The sequence below is a fragment of the Ischnura elegans genome, chromosome 4 (genome assembly GCF_921293095.1).
Source record: "Ischnura elegans chromosome 4, ioIscEleg1.1, whole genome shotgun sequence".
Lineage (NCBI taxonomy): Eukaryota > Metazoa > Arthropoda > Insecta > Odonata > Coenagrionidae > Ischnura > Ischnura elegans.
In genome coordinates, this window is record NC_060249.1 from 122,897,357 (window position 1) to 122,919,959 (window position 22,603).

The 22,603-nt window shown below is 39.0% G+C and overlaps 1 protein-coding gene across 2 annotated transcripts in view; it reads right to left on the minus strand.

The window, feature by feature from the left end:
* Positions 1-5,587: 5,587 nt before the first annotated feature.
* LOC124157999 overlaps positions 5,588-22,603 on the minus strand; it is a 55,793-nt gene continuing 38,777 nt past the window's right edge. Inside the window, exon 5 of one of the 2 annotated variants that reach the window (XM_046533137.1) lies at positions 5,588-7,847. In XM_046533137.1, coding sequence (XP_046389093.1) covers positions 7,681-7,847 — 167 coding nt within the window. In that variant the 3' untranslated portion in view covers positions 5,588-7,680. Of the gene's footprint in view, positions 7,848-20,175; positions 20,820-22,603 lie in introns of those variants that run through there. The other variant, XM_046533139.1, reaches the window with a different exon arrangement.

Consider the following 22,603-nt stretch of genomic DNA (forward strand, 5'->3'; position numbering starts at 1 on the left):
TCATCCCACGCTTCCCTTACCATCTCTTCAGCATACACGTTAAAGAGCAGTGGCGATAGAGGACAGCCTTGCCTCACACCTCGGCCAATGCTTGCCCACCCAGATTCTCCGTCCGCTATCCTCACTTGCGCAGTCTGGGCCATATACAGATTACAAATCAGTCGTCTATCCCTCCAGTCTACACCTATTCTCTTGAGAATATCCATTAACTTTACCCAGTTCACCCTATCAAACGCTTTTTCAAAATCCACGAAACACACATATACGTCCTGCTCATATTCTAGGTTCCTCTCCACGAGGGTCCTCATTATTGCTATTGCATCACGAGTTGACTTCCCTTTTCTGAAACCAAACTGATCTTCGCCCAAATACTCGTTTGCCCTCACCTCCATTTGTCTATTCAATATCCTCAGCACTACTTTAGCCACATGGGATATTAGGCTGATAGTCCTATAATCTCTGCATTCCACAGCTTTCTTCTTTTTCGGAAGCGGAATTAAAACCGTCTTCACGAAATCCTCCGGCCAACATCCCTCCTCATAGATCTTGCGCACTAGTTCGAAAAACCTTTTCTTACCTTCCTTCCCTAGATTCTTCAGAAGCTCACACGGGATGTTGTCCACGCCTACTGCTTTCCTAGCCTTCATATCACGGAGTGATCTCTCTATTTCTGAATCTAATATCTCCGGCCCAAGATTATCCTCCTCCACTGCACTTTCCTCCTCTAGAGTCAATCTCTCTGGTCTGTTCGTTCCGTCATACAGGTCCTCCACGTATTCCTTCCACCTACCCTGTACCTCTTCTCGCTCGGTTAGCATCCTCCCATCTTTAGCCTTAATTTTAGACATGGCTTGTCCTCTTTTGCCGCCCGATAGCGACTTCACTTTGGCATACAACTTCTCCATCCTTCTGGAACTTTTCCATTTCCTCGCACTGTCTTTTCCACCAAGCCTCCCTTGCCCTCTTAGTTTCACGTCGTAATCGATTATTCAATTCCCTATACATTCTTTTGCCCTGTTCTGTGTCCACGTTTTTCCACTTCCTCCTCTCCTCCATTTCATTTACCATTGCCTCCGTTATCCACGGCTTCTTTATCCTTCTACTGTCAACGTAACCAATTGACTTCTCCGCCGCTTTGACTATTCCCGTTTTTATATTATCCCATCTTTCCTCTACCGTCTTGGTACTTTCAATCTCCCGTATACTAATGTCCACTAGCTCCTGATATTCTCTCCTCATACTCCCCTTCAGGGCTTCTACGTTCCATTTCTTCGCCTTCCTAACTTTCATAAGTCTTTTGAATCTTACGTTGCATTTCATGAGCACTAGATTGTGGTCCGAATCCGCATCCGCTGCAGGGAAGCTGCGCGAGTTTTTCACACTGTTCCTAAACCTCTGTCTTACCATAATGTAGTCTATTTGATATCTCCCCGCATCCCCTGGACTTTTCCACGTGTACCTTCGCCCTTTATGATGATTGAACCACGTGTTTGTGATGAATAATTTGTTTCTCCTACAAAATTCTGCTGCTTTCTCTCCCCTGTCGTTCCGTATTCCTAGACCAAAATCTCCTATTTCGTTTCCATCCCTCCCTTCCCCGACTGAGGCATTCCAGTCCCCCATCACTACCAGATTTTTCTTACCCGGTGTGTCTCTAATTATTTCCTCGAGCTGTTCATGCACCTCATCTACTTCTTCCTCCCTATGATTGCTAGTGGGCATGTAAACTTGGACCACCACAAGGTTGGTGGGCTGCGCCTCAATTCTACCACCAGAATCCTATCGCTTACCTGGTCTATACCTACCACACGCTTACCCATCTTCCCGTTTAATACTAAAGCTACCCCTCGCTGGCTTTCTTCCCCTCCACTATATATAACCCTATACCCATCACTCCAATAGTCCCCCCCATCCCTCCACCTCACCTCGCATAATCCTAAGATATCTATCCTCCCTTTATCCATTTCCCTTTTGATATTTTCTAACTTTCCCGCCCTCATCATAGTCCTCACATTCCACGTCCCCACATTTATAGCAGACTTCTTCTTCTCCATCTTCTTGGTCTTCTTTTCTTCTTTCTTCATTGCTGCTGCCACTGGTGTTGATGATGATAAGTCTCTGCAAGGATTTCGCATGTTGGCGACCCCGAGGACCTTGCCGACCTCGTTGCCGTGCCCGACACCCGCCCTTTGCGGACGGGTCCCGGGCGATGAGATTCCGAGGCTCATTTGGTTGTACTCCATGTTTTCAGGGAAGAGATAGTTGGTAGGGTTTCCCACTTCCATTCCAACAGTGTTTTTCACGTGACACCATCACGCGGACTACCTTTCGTCTGGCTCCTACCCTTCGACCTATCTGGCATGGGTGGCCCTACCGGGAATAATTTAGAATTAATCCCGCCAGTGCAGCTCTAGGGGTCATAGGAGCGCGCAAGCCTTTCCACCGCGACAAGGTTGTAGCCCAAGGGAAAGGTTGGTATCAATAAAGAACAAATATAGATCTACTTCAATGCATAGTATTAATAGATGTAAAAAAACACAAAATCAACGTTATTTCAACTATAATATCATCGACTAAACGAAAATATTATCAAATGCCTGGGGCATAGGCACACCCAGAATCAAAACTGGGAGGGGATAAAACTAGCCGTGGTCATTCAAGTCGTAACTTTTTTGCACAAAAAAGGTTAATGAAACCAACATTTTAAGGAAATTATGACAGCAATTTATTACTTTTTATAATTATTTGCTTGAAAAAATAATGATTTTTATTTTATTTCCATGTCCCAAACTAATATGTTTTTCTTCAAAAGTAAAATTTGTTCATAACTTTTGTTTTGAACTAAATTCAGTTTTGCCTTTGCCCCCCCTCGCTGGGTACACCCATGGCCTGGCTTCATAAAGTATCTTCAACTGCCCCCATTTCATATTGCATTTGCTTTAAGTTTCCAGTATTGCCATAGGAGCGCTGTCTCATTACAGAAATACATATGGCAACACTTTGGTTTGTCAGTATGTTATCACTTCTCCAAGGAATGAAAATTGATATTTATATTTGGGTGCTTGCAAAAGCTGCTTCTCATTTGAGTTAATGGGGAAGAATTTATCTCTCCACGTGATGGTGTTAAGAGAAGCATAACCAAGGGGGGTAATATATTTCATTTTAACTAATGCAAAGGTTGATTGATTAAAATTCAATTGACAGAGTTCTTTCACGCCCCAAGGAAATCCAGATACTGAAATCCATATTTACACCCTGAAAAATTCTTTGCATGGCTCAAGATGATCTGCGTATTAAGTCAAGATTTTTGTATGAGAAATTAGCAATACCTCTATAAGAGATTAAATATAGATATTCTTTTATAAGTAGTAGAATAGGAGCAGAATGTTTTAAACAGCTCATACAGGACTGCAATGGGTGCCTCAGGTTTGTGAAGCCTTCGGATGCCTCAAAAAATTCCACGAAGTGCAAGGTAGGATCAGTACACTTATCCTTAATTTGTGTGATACACATGCCTTTGCTAGGGTAGGCCCTACTCTCACCTAACCACACAAACCTTTGGGTTGGACTGTTGTGTGTGATAAGAAGTGATTATGGGTGGGATCACCCCAATGCAAATTGTTATCATAATCTTAGTTCTATCAATGGCCACAGAGAGGAGTTGCTGGAGCTGAATATGCCTGTGTGAAGTGTCACAATTGCATCCCATGTGTAGGTGACCACATAAAAGTATGCAATACAAAGGCAATCAGTTGAGACGTCTTCATTTGCGCACTCCTATGAAATGATTGTGGATAAAGCCACCTTTTTTGCAGATAGATGTCATGGAACAACATATAGAAAGATATCGTTTCGCCCAATAATTTAATTTTCAACAGCTCACTAAAAATTAAAATTAGTTTAAAATAAATTGGTGGGGAATGCGATTTGTTTTTCATTTCATTGTGGATAGATGTGAAAAGAATTACCTATGTACAGCCCATTTCAATTCTATAATTTTGGTTAAATCACACAAATCTGGAACTAATATTTCTCAAATTGATTGGTATATCATGGAAACCCTCCACATTGGAGGCAGAGTAAGAAATGGTCGCCAAGGAATTCCCATTCGGGCCAAACCTGTTGTTGGCCAAAACCGACACCAGGTTTCTCTCCACCCTTTCTTTCTTAATGGCAAAATTGACCTATGCTGACCTTTGATTGCTTCAAATAACTATCCTCTTATTGAACAGCCATTGAACTTACCTTTATCAAGCCAACTACCTGACCAAAATATATATTCTGTTCATGCTCATGTATATTGGTGTAATAAAGATAACATTTGTCAATTCACAGTCCAAATGTTTACTTATCTAAATAATTTCCATCACATAGCATGAGACGATTATAGTATATTTTAAGTTTTTTCGAGAAATGAAATACCCATGCCACCCACCACCATGAGTAAATGTGTATCTCATTATGTACTGCATACTCTCAATACACAGTTCAAGTTTGGAAAAAAAGTTCGACTAATCAGCAGTTTTGCGATCAACTAAAAAAATGTCAATCCTCCTGGGATGTGAGAAATATATCTATCTGACTTTTGCCTTGCTCCAAAGTGACTGCAATGAAAGAAGCACCTTCTCATCGTTTGGAACCAATTCCAATGCTTGAGAAAATCACTTTGAAATTATGGCAATAAATTTCACTCATTGCCAGTAATTTCAACTTCAACTAATTTTGAAGGTTGTATACAAATGTATAGATTAGTAATCATGCACTTAATTGTAATTTTAGCTCATATCTAAGCGTGATACTGATGAATTGATATTGAATAAATACCTATCATAACTAATGATTTAGAATTCATCAAATGCTATGCACTCCATAATTAATGTCTTTATTCTATAATATTATATTCATATAATATTATAGAATATAGTCATATAATATTATTTGTTCCACCAAGGCATTGTAAAATTAGTGTATGATAACTTAATGATGTTCCTTGCAACTTAATCATGGTTACTAGCAGGCCCGTCGCGAGGCTGGGCAACCAGGGCATTTTGCCCTGGGCGCAGCAAGTTGGGGGCGCAGCAAGTGTTCGCCGACTAAATTTTTTTTTAAATTTTGACTAACAACGTTATCCGCTTTGTGGCGCTCTCAGCTCTCTCCAACACAACGAAAGAGCTCCTTTACTTTCATAATCAATAAAATATCTTTATTATGAAAATGTTTTCAATTATATTTTCAAATCTCCCGATTACAGATATATCAATGTTATCGGGTGGGGGGGGGGGGCACGATCCCAGTTTGCCCCGGGTGCCAGATCAGCTAGCGACGGGCCTGGTTACTAGGCACTACCAAAGGGTCATGTTGTATGATGAAGGAGACTTTTCGTTGACTCTGTACATCAATATTTTGTTCTTGCTTGGCACATTGCTTGTTACATGGCCTTGTAGACCTTATGGAGATGTGCATTGAAGAAACAGTGGATAGGAGAACGACACATTAGTGATGATTTGACAACAAGAGGTAGTTAGGGGGCTAAGGTCATCGAGGTATTTGTCAGAATACGTAGACAACAACTATGGCAAACCATAGGTTTAAAATAATAATTATTATAATGCTTTATTTGCCATGTTAGATCGGATACATCAAAAAAATATAATCCACATATGGCATGTCAAAACAAAAAATGCAGGTACACACAGCATGGCTGAGAAAAATGTTATCTACATACCTAGTAGGAATAATAAATTCAGTACAAGCAGTCATATTTTTCATAAAATTTTTACATAAATAAAATATTTGCAATATCAGCTTAACGGTATATATTATAATTGGTATCAAATCACAGACAAAATTCACATGAGTGATAAAAACTATACATTTAATATTAACTCTTTAAGTCTCTGGAGAGTAGTCTCTCATAAACTTGGATATAAAGTAATATATTTTCCTGAGTAAACACCCTTTAAGTTTTGCCTTGATGAGGCTGGCACTGTGTATTTTTTTGTTATATGTATTCAGTTGGCCATTTATTATTAAATCTAATTCCCATTTCCTGCGGTCCAAATTTCAACCTTTCACTTCTAACAGAGAAACAGCAAAGGTTATTTTTCCCTCTTGAGCTGTAAACATGAAGATCAGAATTAGTGGAGAACTGAATCAATTTTTTTCCACATTTAAAATGAATGTAACATGCACTTTCAAGGACTGGAAAATGGGAATATTGCAGGAAGGCTGCAAAGAGGGCATATCTTTTTACAGGCCGCACTTGAGGAACTTTTTGCTGTTAAAGAAAGTGTGATTTTATGCAACGATAATGAAGAGGCTGAAAGACTCACTGTAAATCCAATGGTTAATCGAAGATACAAAAACATAAACATCGGACACCATTTTATCCATGATAAAGTTGTGAATGGTGATATTACTGTTAAGTATGCTCCAACAAACTGATGGCAGACATCTTAACAAAAGGACAATATGGACCTAAATTTACCAACTTTGCAATTGCTTAACAACACCAAATTAAGTATGAGTGCTTATGTAATATTTTCATTATAGTTATTATTATTTCATTGTGATGTAGTGCATTTCCATTCATTTCTTTTGGTTTTGCTTGCTTTCTGTTCTCCTTATGTTTTATGCATATTTTTTTGCTAGTGCTCTTGCTGAATATTAAAAATGGCAGTGTGTTATTTAAGTGAAGAGTTCTTGAATCAGTGTTTAACAATCATTTATATCTTAGTGCCATGGTTTTGGGAAACCAGCCACAGTATTACCGTTTCATTAGAACACAGATTTCCTAAAAATATATGAAAGTATATCATATGTTTAATTATATATAATCTTAAAAGTGAAAATCTCTTTCGAGCTACCCGTCCCACTCTGTGTCAACCGAAGGGGCTCATGAACGAGAACTTCCCATTGGTCATATGTTCAAATGCCCAGATGATCAAAATTGTTGGGAGGGCCATGAAGAACATGCTTACGACATTTGGTATGACCCACTAAGAAAACAACGCCCAAAAACTCATAGCTTAATAATGTCTTTGGAATTATAATTGGGTGCTTGAAGAAGCATTGAATTGAAGCATTAATTGCTTTGTGAGTGAAAATACATACGTATAAGTGTTGAGCACTAAACAGAAAACGAATGGAAATGGAAACATTTCAAACTCACTCACATAATTAATAATCACGATAGATTTGTATCATTATGTTAACCGGTAGTCAAGGAAAAGTGCTACACTAGTTAATTTCTGAAAAAAAAATCTACATTTTTCTGCACCATTGTCAGAAAAAATGCAAAGCAAAAAAATCTATTGAAAAAATTAGAAACTTCTTTAATTCATCCGTCTTTAATCCACCATTGCAGCTGGAATCATTCACCAACAAGATCAAAAATATAACAACATGACATTTCCCATGGCACTTGCCTGTCTGGGATATATACCAGTCAACAGATACTTCTGTAGAAAAGCTAAAACTTATCCTGCATGTAAATAATTACTTAATCAGAATAAATTATTCTGTGCCTTCAGTCAAAGGCTGATGGTCAACATCAACTTCCTTAACAAGCTTACACACTTCAATTATCGAGGTCATAACATGATGTAATTACATTAACAGTCGTCAACATGTAATACATATGGCTGCTTCACCCAATAACCTCTATGCTGATTATGGTCCCTATCTCTGCGACCCCTGCCTGTCCCTGAGCCTCCGCAGGAAATAAGAGCGTGCGAGGAGAAATCCAAAACTGATGCCAATGACGGTTGCGATGGCAATCATGGCTGCAAAGCCTGGATTCACACCTCCAGGGTCCTTTGGCAAAGTTGAGTGATCAAGAATCCGCACTGCAAAAAAATAAAAAAAAGAATTGCTGGGTGATCTAAATCCATACGAATGTGGAAAGCTTTGGTTTAAGACTCCCTCTAGGAATTTCTCACTGCTTTTAACATTCACTTCCATGTGCAGAGCAAGTCTGGGGAAACTTTCTCAGGAGTTTTCCCCTTCTTATCTTCTTCTGCAATACTAGAACAGACATTTGAGAGGAAACTTGAAACATTCTTGTCAACAAGTAGTGTAAATATGTAATTATGTATGTTTTATGAAGGGCATTCTAAAAGATTGTGATAATCCTCCCTCCTTTGATGTTTTCCGCCATCTTTGAGTAACAGACAGGTTGAAAAAATAAAATAGGTCGCAAAAACACCAGTATTTTGCATTCTAATGCAATATAACAAAAGGCTTATTATTTCCATCGATGACAATGGCTTAGTTCATTATTTCATCGTATCCTATTGCATTCAAAATTTCTACAAGGCCATCAATAAGGTTCAGTTCCATTAGCAAATGAGTTCCCGAAGCCGCCAGGACTATGGCCTGTCATTGCTCTTTCAAGAAAGCTGCATGAGCAGCATGGAACAAAGTCTCATCATATATATTATTACAGAAGTGTCTTTTTCTCTCATTCCGTATACGTTACGTTAATACTGCACCTACATTGATATATGAAGTATCACTTTAAATGCTTAACCACCAGCTTCTGACAGAAAATACAATCTCAATCTCAAATTCCACTATTTACCCATTAATTTGACTCAAAAGTTTCCATTCTTCCATGTTGATCACTCGTTCGAGGTGCATGTATCGACACCACATATTTTTTTATTTTAAACTTCAAAAAAAGGTTTAAAAATCTGTTAAATTCATCAAGAAACGTAACAAAACCAGGCAAAAATATTGAAAATTAATTCTAAGAAATATGAAGAAAGTTAAACGTTCTCTAAAAGAGATATTATATGTAAGGAACTAAAAAGATAACATGTATCAATAACAATATCATGTTGAAAGTAAATATGTATGTATTCAAGAATAATTATCAACGGGAATTGGCAACACAAAATTAAAATAGAATGAAATGCACAAGGTGATGTACTATCATTTGCAAAAGTCTTGCAACAAATCGAGCGGCGCCACTTTTGCTCCATTGTCGATTTCTGGCCACCAGTAAATGATCATTATCTGGGTATGAATCTTCATGGTAGCTCGGGAACGACTCACTAACGGGTCATCGTGACACGGGATGGAGACGTAGGAAATCATTACGATGCTCATTTGAGTAAACGAGCGTCGATGTTGTTGCGTCGTCGCGGCGTTTGAGATTATTTTTATACTCTTAGTTGACTGGAGTAGAAAATTGAAAATATTTACCCGTTAAAAGAGTGGGTACCTATGAGGCCTGGCTTCCAATGGTAAACCCCATAAGGCCGGCTGGGGGCACGATTTCGCCATTAGGAACAAGGAAATCAACTCGCTCGTAAAAATTGTTAGGGATTCAACGTCATTCAGGAGACTTTATATTAAGTTGTTGAAATATTTGTTCGATATAGGAGAATTAATAAATGAAAAAAAAATTAACTGGCAATTTTCCGGAACAAAATACGACTCTTTCGACTCCACCATCTTTACTTGATTTTTATTTATTTATTTCCATTACCCCATAAACAGCACATTTTACGGCCTTTACAATGGGGCAATAACAATTAACAACGAAGGACATTCACATACGCCCATGCCCTGGACCCAGGCGGGACTCGAAACCGCGACCTTCGGTTTGGCAGGCGAGGACTTCACTCCGCCGCCACCGAGGCCGGCAATTAACATTAACAGCAATGATTGACATTAAATAGTTCTTTACGTAGGTTGAAGGTGATAAAGATAGCTTCATAAGCTTTCTTCTTCATTAATTATCAATTTTTGTTAATAGGATAAATATATTTACACCAATGGAAATGTTTCCTCGGAAAAAATGGAATTTTGATTGCCACAAAAAATCGCTTGGCCTCATCGTTGCTATCAGATCAATGTGTCTTTATTTTTACTGTTTTCATATCTAGGAGAGGCTTAAATTTTTACGACAGCACTAACATATTTAGCGATCATATCGCATTAATCTTCTATTTTGTTACAATAAATTAGTTATTGTTTTGATTTTAATATTTAGGTCATTATTATATTATTAAGGAAAGCCAACTTAAAGAGAGACTTAATAGTACGACTTTTCCCTATCCATGTATGCCTCCATTGGTAAGGTTTCCTATAACAACGACGGACAGAGATTAAATTGAAAGTCAATTTCTACCAATGTTCGACCTTTTTTAATTCCAGACTATCGATTAGGGAGGTAAAATATTTTGCGCAGAATTTAGCCGCTCCCTCAGCTCTTAACGCTGAATCGGGTGCTCCCGGGCCGTAGTTTTGGTCAGCTGATAGGTCCTGCACCTCGTCTTGCCCTACATCTTTATCGTAACTTTACCAGCCAAGGACGAGGAAGCAATTTACCTGGAGTAAAACTTGCAGGCCATAAGTGATTCTCACAAACTTCCAAAATAGTGTAAATAGGGCCAATTTTTAGCTCTATCATATACATGTTGATGCCATAATTTGCTTGAATAAAAGTACGCACTAGAAGAATAGTTGATAAATACCTCAAGCCTTTCCTGTATTTAAAAATAAGCGCCAGGATGCATGCACGATTAAGGATTACCATTACATAGGTTATTCCTAGGATTGTACTTAGTAGATCAGCTGGACTCACATTCTGTCCCTTTTCATCAAAATTCCTGTATTAAAAAAACACTGATTGTAGAATATTGAGGCCTAAAGTTTAAAAGTAAAATTCTTCACTTAATTTATGCCTTTTTCTATCGAGGGATTTTTTCTTGAAATTTTTCAAAGAAAAGTTTCCATCACTGCTCATTAACGAAACGGAAAAGGGTAAAATTATTCTGAAAAACTTTACTGGAAAAATTAACTTGGTAGGAAATGGCGACACGTTGATGACAATTAGGCAGCATACTCCATAGATCAGTGGTTCCCAACCGGTGTGCCGCGGCACTAAGGGGTGCCGTGAGATCTTTTGAGGGTGCCGCCAAAATTTCACATGACATATTTGTATCGTAATACTATTTTTTTTATTTAGGCAGAATCAGTGTAAACAGTATTCTCATATCATCTAGGACTAGGTATAAGGTGTTGTTGCATGCAAACTCTCGAAATGAAACAAATAAATAAATAATAATAAAAAAGCTACGGAGATTTTAAATATCTATTTCCTTATAAGGGTGCCGGGAACTTTTGAAAGGCTTTCCAAGGGTGCCTCAAACAAGAAAAGGTTGGGAACCACTGCCATAGATGGACAGCATAATCGCTGCAAAATTTACAAAATATCACTCATAATTTTCTTCCTAATCAGCTATAATAGGGAAGTACACTAGTGTTTCAAATGCACCAAAAACATTTTTTAAATTAGAGTTCAGAATAACATAATGTCGTAAAACCACAGTTCAAATCCTAATAGTGAATACTTGATTCGAGATAACCGTCCGAAATATGGAAAAATTCAAAGGCCGCTAAAACGGGTGTCCATGTTGAATATTGGCCGTGACGTCACAAGGCAGTAGCAGAAGGCAGCTTGTACGCCGGTTACTTCCACCACTATTATTGCATAGAAAAATTACTGAATTTGAGGGTATCCGTTTTTTGCTGTCATAAAATATCTTCAGAATATGTATGTGGCTGAATCTCCTTTGAGTACATGACTTCATCATTGCGTAATATATTAATATTCATTTACGTGTCAACTTCAAGTTTGGAAAGAGTAGTGCAAATAGCACATTGAATCTTAAATAAATAGATGATGGTATTTATTTTTCGCTGGGTATATTTTGGCACAATGCCGTTTATCATGCCAAAACTTTTTTTGTAACAACTGAGTCAAATTAATAAACCTATTTCAGACGTTTACTGCAAGACTTATTCGTTGCGTATGTATTCACGCCGGCCGGAACGTTCGCCCTTCGCAACTAGAATCATGGGATGTTAGCCTTATTTCCGTGCTGGCTGGTTGTTGCTATGGCTTGCTGTCCAGGATGGGTTCAAGAAAAGGTTCAAATCTTGGTTGGGAGAAGGAAAATTCCAACGATTTATAAATGGTATACCAAACTTTGATGTATTTATGGTCACTGAATTTTTGAAAAAGGAGGACAGGTTCAACGCTCCATAGAATTGCGAGGCGTTAAGGCTAACAAGGGAAGACCATGTACCTTGCTCCGTTTTTTTCAATTAGGGCCTTAGTTAGGCTGTAATTAATTAATTTTCATGCGGTACTTTCACAAGTCATATATAAATCCAAAATATCCTCCATTTCCCGATGGTTCAGTTGGGGTAGTGATAGCGTGTACGACTCCCACCCTGACAATCAGGGTTCAAGTCTTCGTCATAACAGTATATTTTGTTGTCTTCATTGTGATCATACGGCGTCAAGTTTATCATTAATTTTAATTGCAGCAATCATAGACATGAGCCAATTTTTTTATCATCATAATGGCGTTCAGGTATTTTAGCAGAGTCATTACAAACGCAGAGATACGACTACTACAAGGGTTGGTGTGCGCTAAAATGTTAATTTTTCCTTTGCTTATTCTGACCAACTTCCACATTAAAAATCAAAACCACTCTTGCAAGAGCACATACCATTAAAGGCTCGCGGAAAGCAACAATATGCGTACAGACATAATTAATAAGAACACAAAACGAATATAAAATGCCATATATCTCGAACACTTGTAATTCACATTACTCCAAAGGGAGTGTACTTACTCAGTACCTAGTACTCAGAACCTACCAGTTTACCTCAGTAGCAGTTCTAAAAGAACCATTCCGAAATATAATTTCAATTAACAAATAGGATGAAATAAAAGTTGATAACCATGGACCGGGCGCGCTGGCGTATAAAATACGTCAATCTTTGAAAACCAAGGATTTCAACATTGTACGTACATTCTGGGCTAGAATGGTCTTGTGTATTCTTACAATGTACTTTGACTGCCTATATTGCGAGTTTTCAAAGTTCGAGGTATTGTAGCTAATTTTTTAGATCAGCAAGATGAACCCGTCACCAGTGGAGTATAAATTACGCCGCGCGACCTGCCGTGTACCTTTATATCTGTATCACCTATAAATGTACTAATTTCAACAAATAAAGATTAACTTTAACAAAAATCGTTTGTTACCATATATGCACATATCATGCGCAAAGTACGCATTTTGCCCGGTCGTGTAAAATAACAGTCGCGCCATAATTCTTTAACCAAACTACTTTCAGTTTATACATTACATAGGTCTACGCGGAAGATGATATATTTTGACTCAACACACTTTCTGATATGACTGAGGTACCTATTAAGTAAATTATTATAATATAAATATCATTTTGATCTTACAATACCTTCAAATGATCTTCAAAACAGAATATCATCGATAGGTAAGAGTCAGGAGCAGCCTTGAACCATTTATTCCGTATGGCTGGTGCTTAAGGCACGGGAATGAATATCTTCTACCGGCTTTTGTTTCGACGTCGAGATGAAATTTGGAACAAAAAATCATTTATAATTCTTTTTTGAATTCATGTTTTCCGTACTAACCAACATTTTTAGGAAGCAAACTCCACCGATTCCCGGAAACTCTCGCCGCGCTAAAGAAGGCGACGGAATACAGCGATACTCCACTGGTGACTACTGCCTTGTGACGTCACATCTCAATCAAGATGGAGGCACTGTGTTTCAGCGCAACATGAAATTTTCCGACTTTCAAAACGTTTTAAAGTGCATACCCCAGATGCAGGAAATAAAAGTGACTATACTAATGTTTCTTTTTTAGGCTAAACTTTCAAATTCAGCGATAAAAAAAAATTAGTGCACTTCCCTATTGATCTATTTAAGAAATTACGTATATGGAACCTTAGATTACTACAATGGTTCTCATCCCAAAGGTTAATAATGTTGAGCAGTTACAGACCTGTAAAGGAAACCTTATAACACTGGGAATCACATTCACCAGTGATTCTGATTGGAGTTCCCTCAAGGGAAACGCAATGATTCGTCCTACCGTGCTAACAATGCAGGATTCTTGTCGCACGATCATTTAAATTAGAAATTGTTGTAAAAAAATGCTCAAATTCAACATTTGGTACCCTCTTAAAGATGCATTTAAAAATATAAAAACTTTAAAATAAAATACGGCTGTGAGGAGGATAAAAAAATTTTTGGCAGAGGAGGGATTTGAATGCCGCCCCTCCCGTTACCAGCCAAGTATTCTTCCACTGCACTATTCAGACTTCGACTGTTGAATGCGATAATTTTAATAATTTATTGTTGTTGTAACTCTGAGCTGCTTTCATGTGCTTCTCAAGCTAACGAATTTTGATCAAAATAGTCACTTTCTCAGTAGGTATTTTAGTCTTTTATTCGTTTATATGATTATAACTTGAGCACGGAGGCTTTCGCATACTTTATGTTTCGGCTGGTTAGCATAGGAATATTTTGATGTTGTTGCTCGAGTCGCCTGCGACTTCGGTATGGTATTGTCCTTAAAAGTTATTATTATTTGTTATTATGTTTCTAACTCAGTAGGTATTTGTATTTCTAATAAAGCAAGCGTGTATATTAGGGTGGATCGCAAAAATCGATTTTTTTCAAATCCATCTGGCCCAATGAAAAAAAGTTGTGGGACCGATCAAAAATAAGGCCTGAAAAATTTGAGACCTGTACGTGAACCCCTGACCCTCGCTCAAATGCAATTTAGGGGGGGAGGGTCAAAATTCGAAAAATATAATATTTTATGGTCATTCCCTATAGATTTTGCCGAGCTACTGCCCTTTTAGGGCAAAAATTTCGTGCATTTTGACGTATCTGCCACCGTTTCGCCACAAAATGCCTCATTTGAGTCCGCGTCCGCGAAGAAAATATTCCAACGCCCACGCAGCGTCGCGGATACCAGAGCCGCAGGCCGATCCCTTCCCCTCCACGCTCGCTTCTCCCCCTCCCACGCCTCTAACGCAGCAAAATTCATCCCGCGCATGCTGCTAGGAGGTCGTTTATCTTTGATAATATAAATCAGAAGATGGTAGAAGGTAAAAAACGATGCGTAGTGAGACGACTTGTCCCTTATTTGGCGCCTCGTCGGCGTTAAACAAATCGATGTTACCAACTTTTAGAGAAGTGATGAAATAGTTTTAGACCTGCGCGCGCAGGAAAGGAGACTACGGTCTATGAAGACGCCTCTCGAGTGGCTATGAAGGTTTGGGAACTTAGGTTATGCACTTCTATTCCGGTATTGTCCGACAGCTGTGACTTAATGGATTAATAAGGGTTAAGGCCGCTGCGTACCCTCCCCGCTACCCTCTCGAACGCCCCGGATGCACCAAAATTCACACCAAGTGCGTCTTTCTTCGTTTGTCTTACTAATATTTGATTTATCAGCATCGTCCAGTGAGGAACAATCACGAAGGAATTATTCCATTACCTGCTTTCCAGTCTGTATTTCTTATGTTATTGTCATTCCTTGTCTTTTGCTGCTGTCAACAAAGTTTTGGTAAATTCTTTCGCGAATCTCTCGTCCGTATGTATAATAAAAGGAATATTGAAATTTAAATTTGAACTTTCATCAATAGATTTTTAAATCCCGCAGCGCTAAGCTCGGATACAGCCGAAGGAACCGGAGTCTCTCTCCAATATATCATCAGCGGGTAGTACTTTACGTCGATATTAAAATCCAGCAATTAAAAAATATCTCGGATTGGTCGCCAAACGCATCCTTGCGGAAACGCATATTGGGTCCCTAGATTACCCTCCCAACGTTTATGACGCAAACCCAAGTCAACATAGTGCAATTAGCAAATAGACCACTGTAAGGGATGAAATACGATTTGATGCTATCCCGGCGAATGATGTGGGTAAACTCTTTTTGGGGTTCAACAAAATTTATCTCTTATGATGAGCCCCCAGTCGGAGCTTGAAATGTTGGCCATTATGGAAAAATTAACCCGGTGGGAATCCCGAGAAGAGTCTACCCACACTGCAAGGGATGTTGGAATTATGCTTATAGCAAAGGGATGATGCTTCATTTTTGGGCGGTATTCGCTTGGTACCATCATAATCAAATCCTTTTTAATTCTGTGTATCTAATTTTCACTCGGAAAGGAATCGATAATCGCAGATTTTATAACTTTTGCTAATCCTCCGACGGAGGAGGCAAACCTCCAAAAGTGGGACCCTGTTTCTTCAACTAACACCACACATTCCCCTATAAACTTGTATTGATAAGTCCTCTTCCCTTTTTTCATCAGACAAGAGTATAGTCTTTCATTCCAATAAAATGAGACCCTTTGATGACACCTCTCTTTTCTTATTCACAGTAATTAGCATCTTTTTCTGTCTACGTAAGTAATTCCGGTATACTAGCTTTGATATATCTTACGAAGTTATGACTTTTGCGTCAGCTAAAGTTGCGAAAGCGAGGGTCAGGGGTTCACGTACAGGTCTCAAATTTTTCAGGCCTTATTTTTGATCGGTCCCACAACTTTTTTTCAATGGGCCAGATGGATTTGAAAAAAATCGATTTTTGCGATCCGCCCTAGTGTACATTCATTTCAAACAGAAATTCTGTAAGGATTTGCTTACGTCCTTCTTACTCGACTTGAAAAGTTTTATGAAATGAGCTGCAGTTCCACTGATTTCAATCTTGCCTTAAACATAAAACGTATTGCCAACAAACACATTTCCGAATACCATGTAACCTAATTAATGCAAGTAGAGAAGTTAATTAATGATGCTAAGTAAGTATCCTACATTATCCCGAATTCATCAGAGTATATGTAAATGATTGCAGCTAAATATGATAACTGAATCATCAACGACATAGCGGCGTAGATTTATTATACGCATTCACACTAATTCAGCAGCGGAACATATTATCGAGGAATACCTGTTGAAATCCGAAAATCATTTAAAATGGCACTTTTAGCTGGAATTAAGTTTTCCTCGTCAAACTTTGAATACGTGGAAAGGAATACATCTTTACCGATTGACGGATGTTGGAGAACTTTGTTGTTACTTACGCAACGATTAGTGCCCATCAGCTTAACTTATTTCATATTTTACGTGTTTGCTCAGATATTTATAGGATGAAACTCTTGGAATATCAAAGCTGCCTCGTATCTTATGTCGTAGGTATTGTATTAAAAACATCAACCCGAGTCGATAGATGTAAACAAAAGTCTGCCATGTTCACAGTGAACGACTCGTGATTTCCAGCTCTCTGAAAGGAGCTAAGATCACTCCAAAAGAGCCAAGCTACAAACTTTTTAAAATCTCTCCGAGGAATTACCCTCGTTCTTTCCTCCTGCATAAAATGCTACAATGTGTTTGGGGGAATATAATGAACATTAATTTCACTTAAATGGAACAATCAAATCCCGAGACTGAAAAAAACCGATGGTTGCCCCACTCGACGGAGAGGCACAAGTGAAACCCCTCTCACCTCAAAAAAACCTCATCCCTAGTGCATCATTCCCCTCCACATGAGTACAGTAAACTCTTGATTTTACGAAGCAGGATTTTACGAAGTTTTCGATTATACGAAGTGATATTGCGGTCCCGGTGAAAAGCCTATGCTAAATACATGGCGCTATTCGATTATACGAAGTTTCGATTATACGAAATTTTTTGAATTTACGAACCTCGGCTCGGTCCCTAGGAGCAAATGGCATTCGTTTATACGAACTACGGCGAAAAATTTGTCAACAAAACTAGTTACGCCGGCGTAAGTAGCTAAAAAATCAGCGCTTCCAACTGTGGTCCATCAAAAGTGCGAAATCGTAAATGATAATGCAACTTTGGAGAGAAATGGGTCGCCAAAAACCTCACTGTGGGAATTTAGGGGGAGTAGGGGTTAAGTTAAAATATCGCGGCTGGCATTATGCCCCTATTTATGTGCCTGTTCGTAAACATAGCATCGACAATAATTCGTGGTTTAACATGTCAGGAAGGTCGCGCGGAGTATTTCGTACACCCCTAATTAACCCTTTGCACTGCTGTGAACGTACTTCGAAGACTACTTGACTACTTTTCGCCGAAGCACTTCGAAGGGTCCCTAATCCGGGACCCTTTCCTCGACGAGCTCACCCTCGCTGTCCCCTGAAACTGGGCTATTTTTTAATGCATTACCTGACGCAACCCTGGGTTTCAAAGGGCAAAGGTGCCATGGGGGGGAAAAGAGTAAAGTGCGTGTTACTGTGGGGCTGTGCGTCAACCAAACGGGCACGGACCAAATAAGCCCGTTGTCATTGGAAAATTTGAAAGGCCACGGTGCTTAAAACATGTAAAATTGGAAGCCCTCCCCGTTTTTTACCATGCAAATAAAAACAGCTGGATGACCCAAGAAATTTTCCAGCAAACGGTTATACGTCTACAGAGAAAAATTGCTGGAGAGAACAGCAAAATTGTTTTAATAATGGATAATGCCACCGTTCATAAATACGTGGAAGATCTAAAATTGGCTAATGTTCGAGTCCTCTTTTTACCCCCGAACTCGACTAGCAAGTCCCAGCCCTTGGACCAAGGCATTATCCAGAATTTTAAAGTCCTATACCGGAAGAAGCTTGAGCGGTATTACTTGCGATGGATCGGTATGTATACATTCATCTATTTTGCTCATGTGCGTTTGGATATCGATTTAGATATTTTTATTCATGATTATCATTCTTTCAAATCTATTTGCTACTTTTATAAATGGGAACAGAAATTAATAACATCCCGAAATGGACGTTGATACATGCAATCCGCGCCATAATATCTTTTCGTGTATATTTTGGCCTTTGTGAATGAACAACTTAAATATCTTAAGTACTGGGCTCTATTTACCGCCAATTTATATTTCAGGCTTCTCGTAATGAAGACGCACTTCCAAGTCTAACCATGAACTTTCTTCTCACGCGCTTCCCCGTTCTCCCATGCTGGGGTTCTGTCTTTCCAAAGCCGTCCCTTCCCTCCTGCCGCCTTTGGCTGATCTTGCTGACACCCACCTTACGCATCCCAAACCCCTCCTTCCCCAGCATTTCCCATTCACTCCCTCCCTAAAGGCTCAATTACACTGGGCTAGTTTACACGCTACAAGCCAGCTTGTGAGCGAATGAGATTGTAAACTAGCCAAGTGTACTCACCGCACTCGCTCACACGCTGCTTTTAAAAAAGCTCTGAACAAGCTCATGGTGCCGGCGACTTTACACGCTGCTTGTCTGCTTTTGAGCGAATGCGATTGCAAACTAGCCAAGTGTACTCACAGTTGCTTGTGGCGTGTGCACAAGCGACAAGAAGCAGTTGTGTAGAAAATGTCGGAAGAAGTGGTTCTCGCGGGAGTGGTAGTCGTGTCAACAGTGCTAAAAAACGCGTTAATAAGACGACATAGTGCAAAACGAAAAAATAGGAAAGTTTGGGTGAAACCATGGGTAGAAAGACGTTTTCGTTTTGGCGCATCAAGTGCATTAGTTAAAGAATTGAAGAACGAGGACCCTGCAGGTTATAGAAATTTACTAAGAATTAGAGCTGATAAGTTTGATGAACTACTTGAAATGGTACAGGAAATGTTGTCAAAACAGAACACAAAGTTGAGGATGGCAATCCCCGTAACCACAAAACTAGAGATAACATTACGTTATTTAGCGACTGGTGATTCGTTCAAGTCTCTAGAGTACTTATTTAGAGTACCAGAAACAACAATATCAAAGTTCATACCCTATGTACTTACGGCAATTTGTTGTGTTCTTCGACCATTCATCGAGGTAAGTGAAAATTTCTTATGATAATTATATATAGGCCCTATATACACACTCAAGAGTTTTTCTATACCCGAGTTGAAAATGAAAGCAAAAAATGGGTAAAGCAAAAGATAAGTACAGTATTTTGTAATGTTTAAACATCCTAAATTAGAAATGGTTGTTTTTTTTCGGAATGACCCTTTTAGATTAATTTTCACATCCCTTGTTTTGATAATAGTATATTTCATCACTAGGTCCAAAAGTGACACTTTTTGATACGAGCTCATGGCCGTGGCCATTTTTGTGTGAACCGACAACAACAGCTGGCAAAACTGAAATACACAACAGAAGTGTCAAAAGGTCGTTGCCCTCGACATATAAAGATCATCAAAATGATGTTTATTTACCTAGGGAGAAAAAGAGCCACTTTAGCACTTCAACGCTAGTGTCATAAACAGCTGTTTTTAGTGCAGAATGACAAAAATTGGTTTTAAAATGACGTAATAATTATAAAAACACATTCCAAGTTTTAAATTATATAATAAACAATTTTTAATGAACAAAAATTCTGTTGACAACATGAAAATTAATACAGTCGTTTAATACACCATTTGTCCAAAGCACAAATTCTGTTGACATGTGAAAATTAATACAGCTGTTGAAATGTTGAAAACGACTGCAAAACTGATGATCTCAATATGTCCTCGCCATCATGGGATTGCCTTGAGCTACTGCTTGCCTCGTCGCTAGAAGCAACTGATTGAGGATATTCAAGATATCTACCGAATTGTTCTGGAGCTGTTTCACTGTCCAATAACTGTAACTTACTATTGGTGATACACTTTTGTATTTCTTGTTGTAGTATGATGGCTGCTCTCGTAGGTAACTGACGCAATTCAGCAGCTACATACTTGCCAAACTCGTCATACGGCTTGTCCACAGTAGTTTTGTTTGCAATTTCATCTAATTTTTGAATAGCTTGCGATATTTCTTTGTCTGCTACATCTACAGATTTTTTAAATTTTTTTTTAGGCGGTTCAGGTGGCTTCATTATTGGAGACGATTTGGTGATGTTGTTCTTGGCCGGCGTATTTTCTGGTATACCAGGCTCATCAGGATCAGTTTCTTCTTCTACACCTTGTTCTGAATTTTCAGACTGGTTTAGGTCCTGAAAAGAGGCACAACAATTACAACAAAGACTGTACTAATATGTTACTTACTTATTTCAGCTGGAAAAGAAGTTATAATAAATTATTTTCGTTTTTCAGATGCCCAAAACTGTTGAGGATTGGAAAAAAATTGAAAAGTTATTCCTCCAACGCTGGAATGTCCCCAGATGCTGTGGGGCGATTGATGGCAAACATGTGGTCATCAAAAGACCTCCTTGTTCAGGTTCAGAATACTTCAACTACAAGAAAGCGTACAGTATTATACTTTTTGCAATGGTGGATGCTGATTACTGTTTTACATATGTAGACGTAGGAGGAAATGGCAGAGCAAACGACAGTGCAATATTTAGGGATAGTACTCTCAACATTGCAATTGAAAATCAAACCATTGGGTTTCCTGAGAACTCTGTTATCATTGGAGACGATGCTTTCCCATTACGCACTGATCTGATGAAGCCTTTTAGTAAGCATGGACTCAGTGATGAAGAAAAAATATTTAACTATCGGATATCCCGAGCCAGGCGAGTTTCAGAAAATGCTTTTGGCATACTAACCTGGCGTTTTCGAGTGTTCTCCCGACCAATTCAACTAAAAACCGGCACAGTTGATAGAGTAGTTTGGGCTGCCTGCAGTTTGCATAACTGGCTTCGAAAAACTTCCCCAGGCTATTACTGTCCACAGCAAGCAGTGGACAGAGAAAATTTGTACACAGGAGATGTTACACCAGGTCAATGGAGGCAAGAAACTAACATAATACAACCAGTAAACATACGAGGCAATAGCAATGCAAGTAAAACTGCTATGGAAGTCAGACAAGATTTCATGAAATACTTCACGGAAGTTAATCCTCTACCCTGGCAATGGGAGAAACTTGGACTAAAGAAACCTTAAACAATGTATCTGAGCACCAAAAAATCATTTGTACTATGCTACATTGATGTGTTAATAAATTTACTTACCAAATTTGATGTACTGCTTCTAGTTGCCAAAACCTCACTCCAGTAACTTGCTTCGTTGAACCACTGTAGCTTAGGTACATACATACAAATCATCCGTCCCACAGCCACTCTTCCTGCTTTTCTCAATTTTAGCCAATTCTCCTCTATAGACATCTTTGAGGGCCTTTATTTTAGCCTTAACCTGCTTCATATCCATTGACCCTAACAACTTATGTTTTTCCAAATCAGACATGAGTTGTTGAAACAACGTATCTCTCAACGATTTATTGCAGTAGTCTTTATGTTTTACGTTCCACAATGCAGCATACGGTTCATAAACTTGTAAAAACAAAGAAATATTACTCACATTCCACTTCATGATGGGCACTGCTTGCACACTACAGAACACAAACCACTAGTAAACACTCAACCGTACGGATGAAGGCAAAAACAGGTGGTGTCCACACGCTAGCCTATTGGCTACTGAGCGAGTGGAAAAAACCCAGTGTACTCGGGAACAAGCTCACTCGCCAACAAGCCAGCTTGTTTAGTCGCCGGCGTGTAGCGTGTAAACTAGCCCAGTGTAATTGAGCCTTAAGGAGACTGAGCTTGTGTGCGTCGCAAAAAAATACAGCCCCCAAAAGTAGACTGAGGCAGAGCTGAAGGCCATTTCCCCACCCTTCTTTGTCCTGCCCCCTTCACCAGTCCTTGTGCTGACCACACTTCTTCCCTCAGGCAATCCCCATCCCACTCTTATTCACCCCACCCACTGGGAACGTTCCCCGATTGTGGAGAAGGGCATGGTTCATCTTTACCTGCAACGGGGGGAAGTTATTAACCGGAGA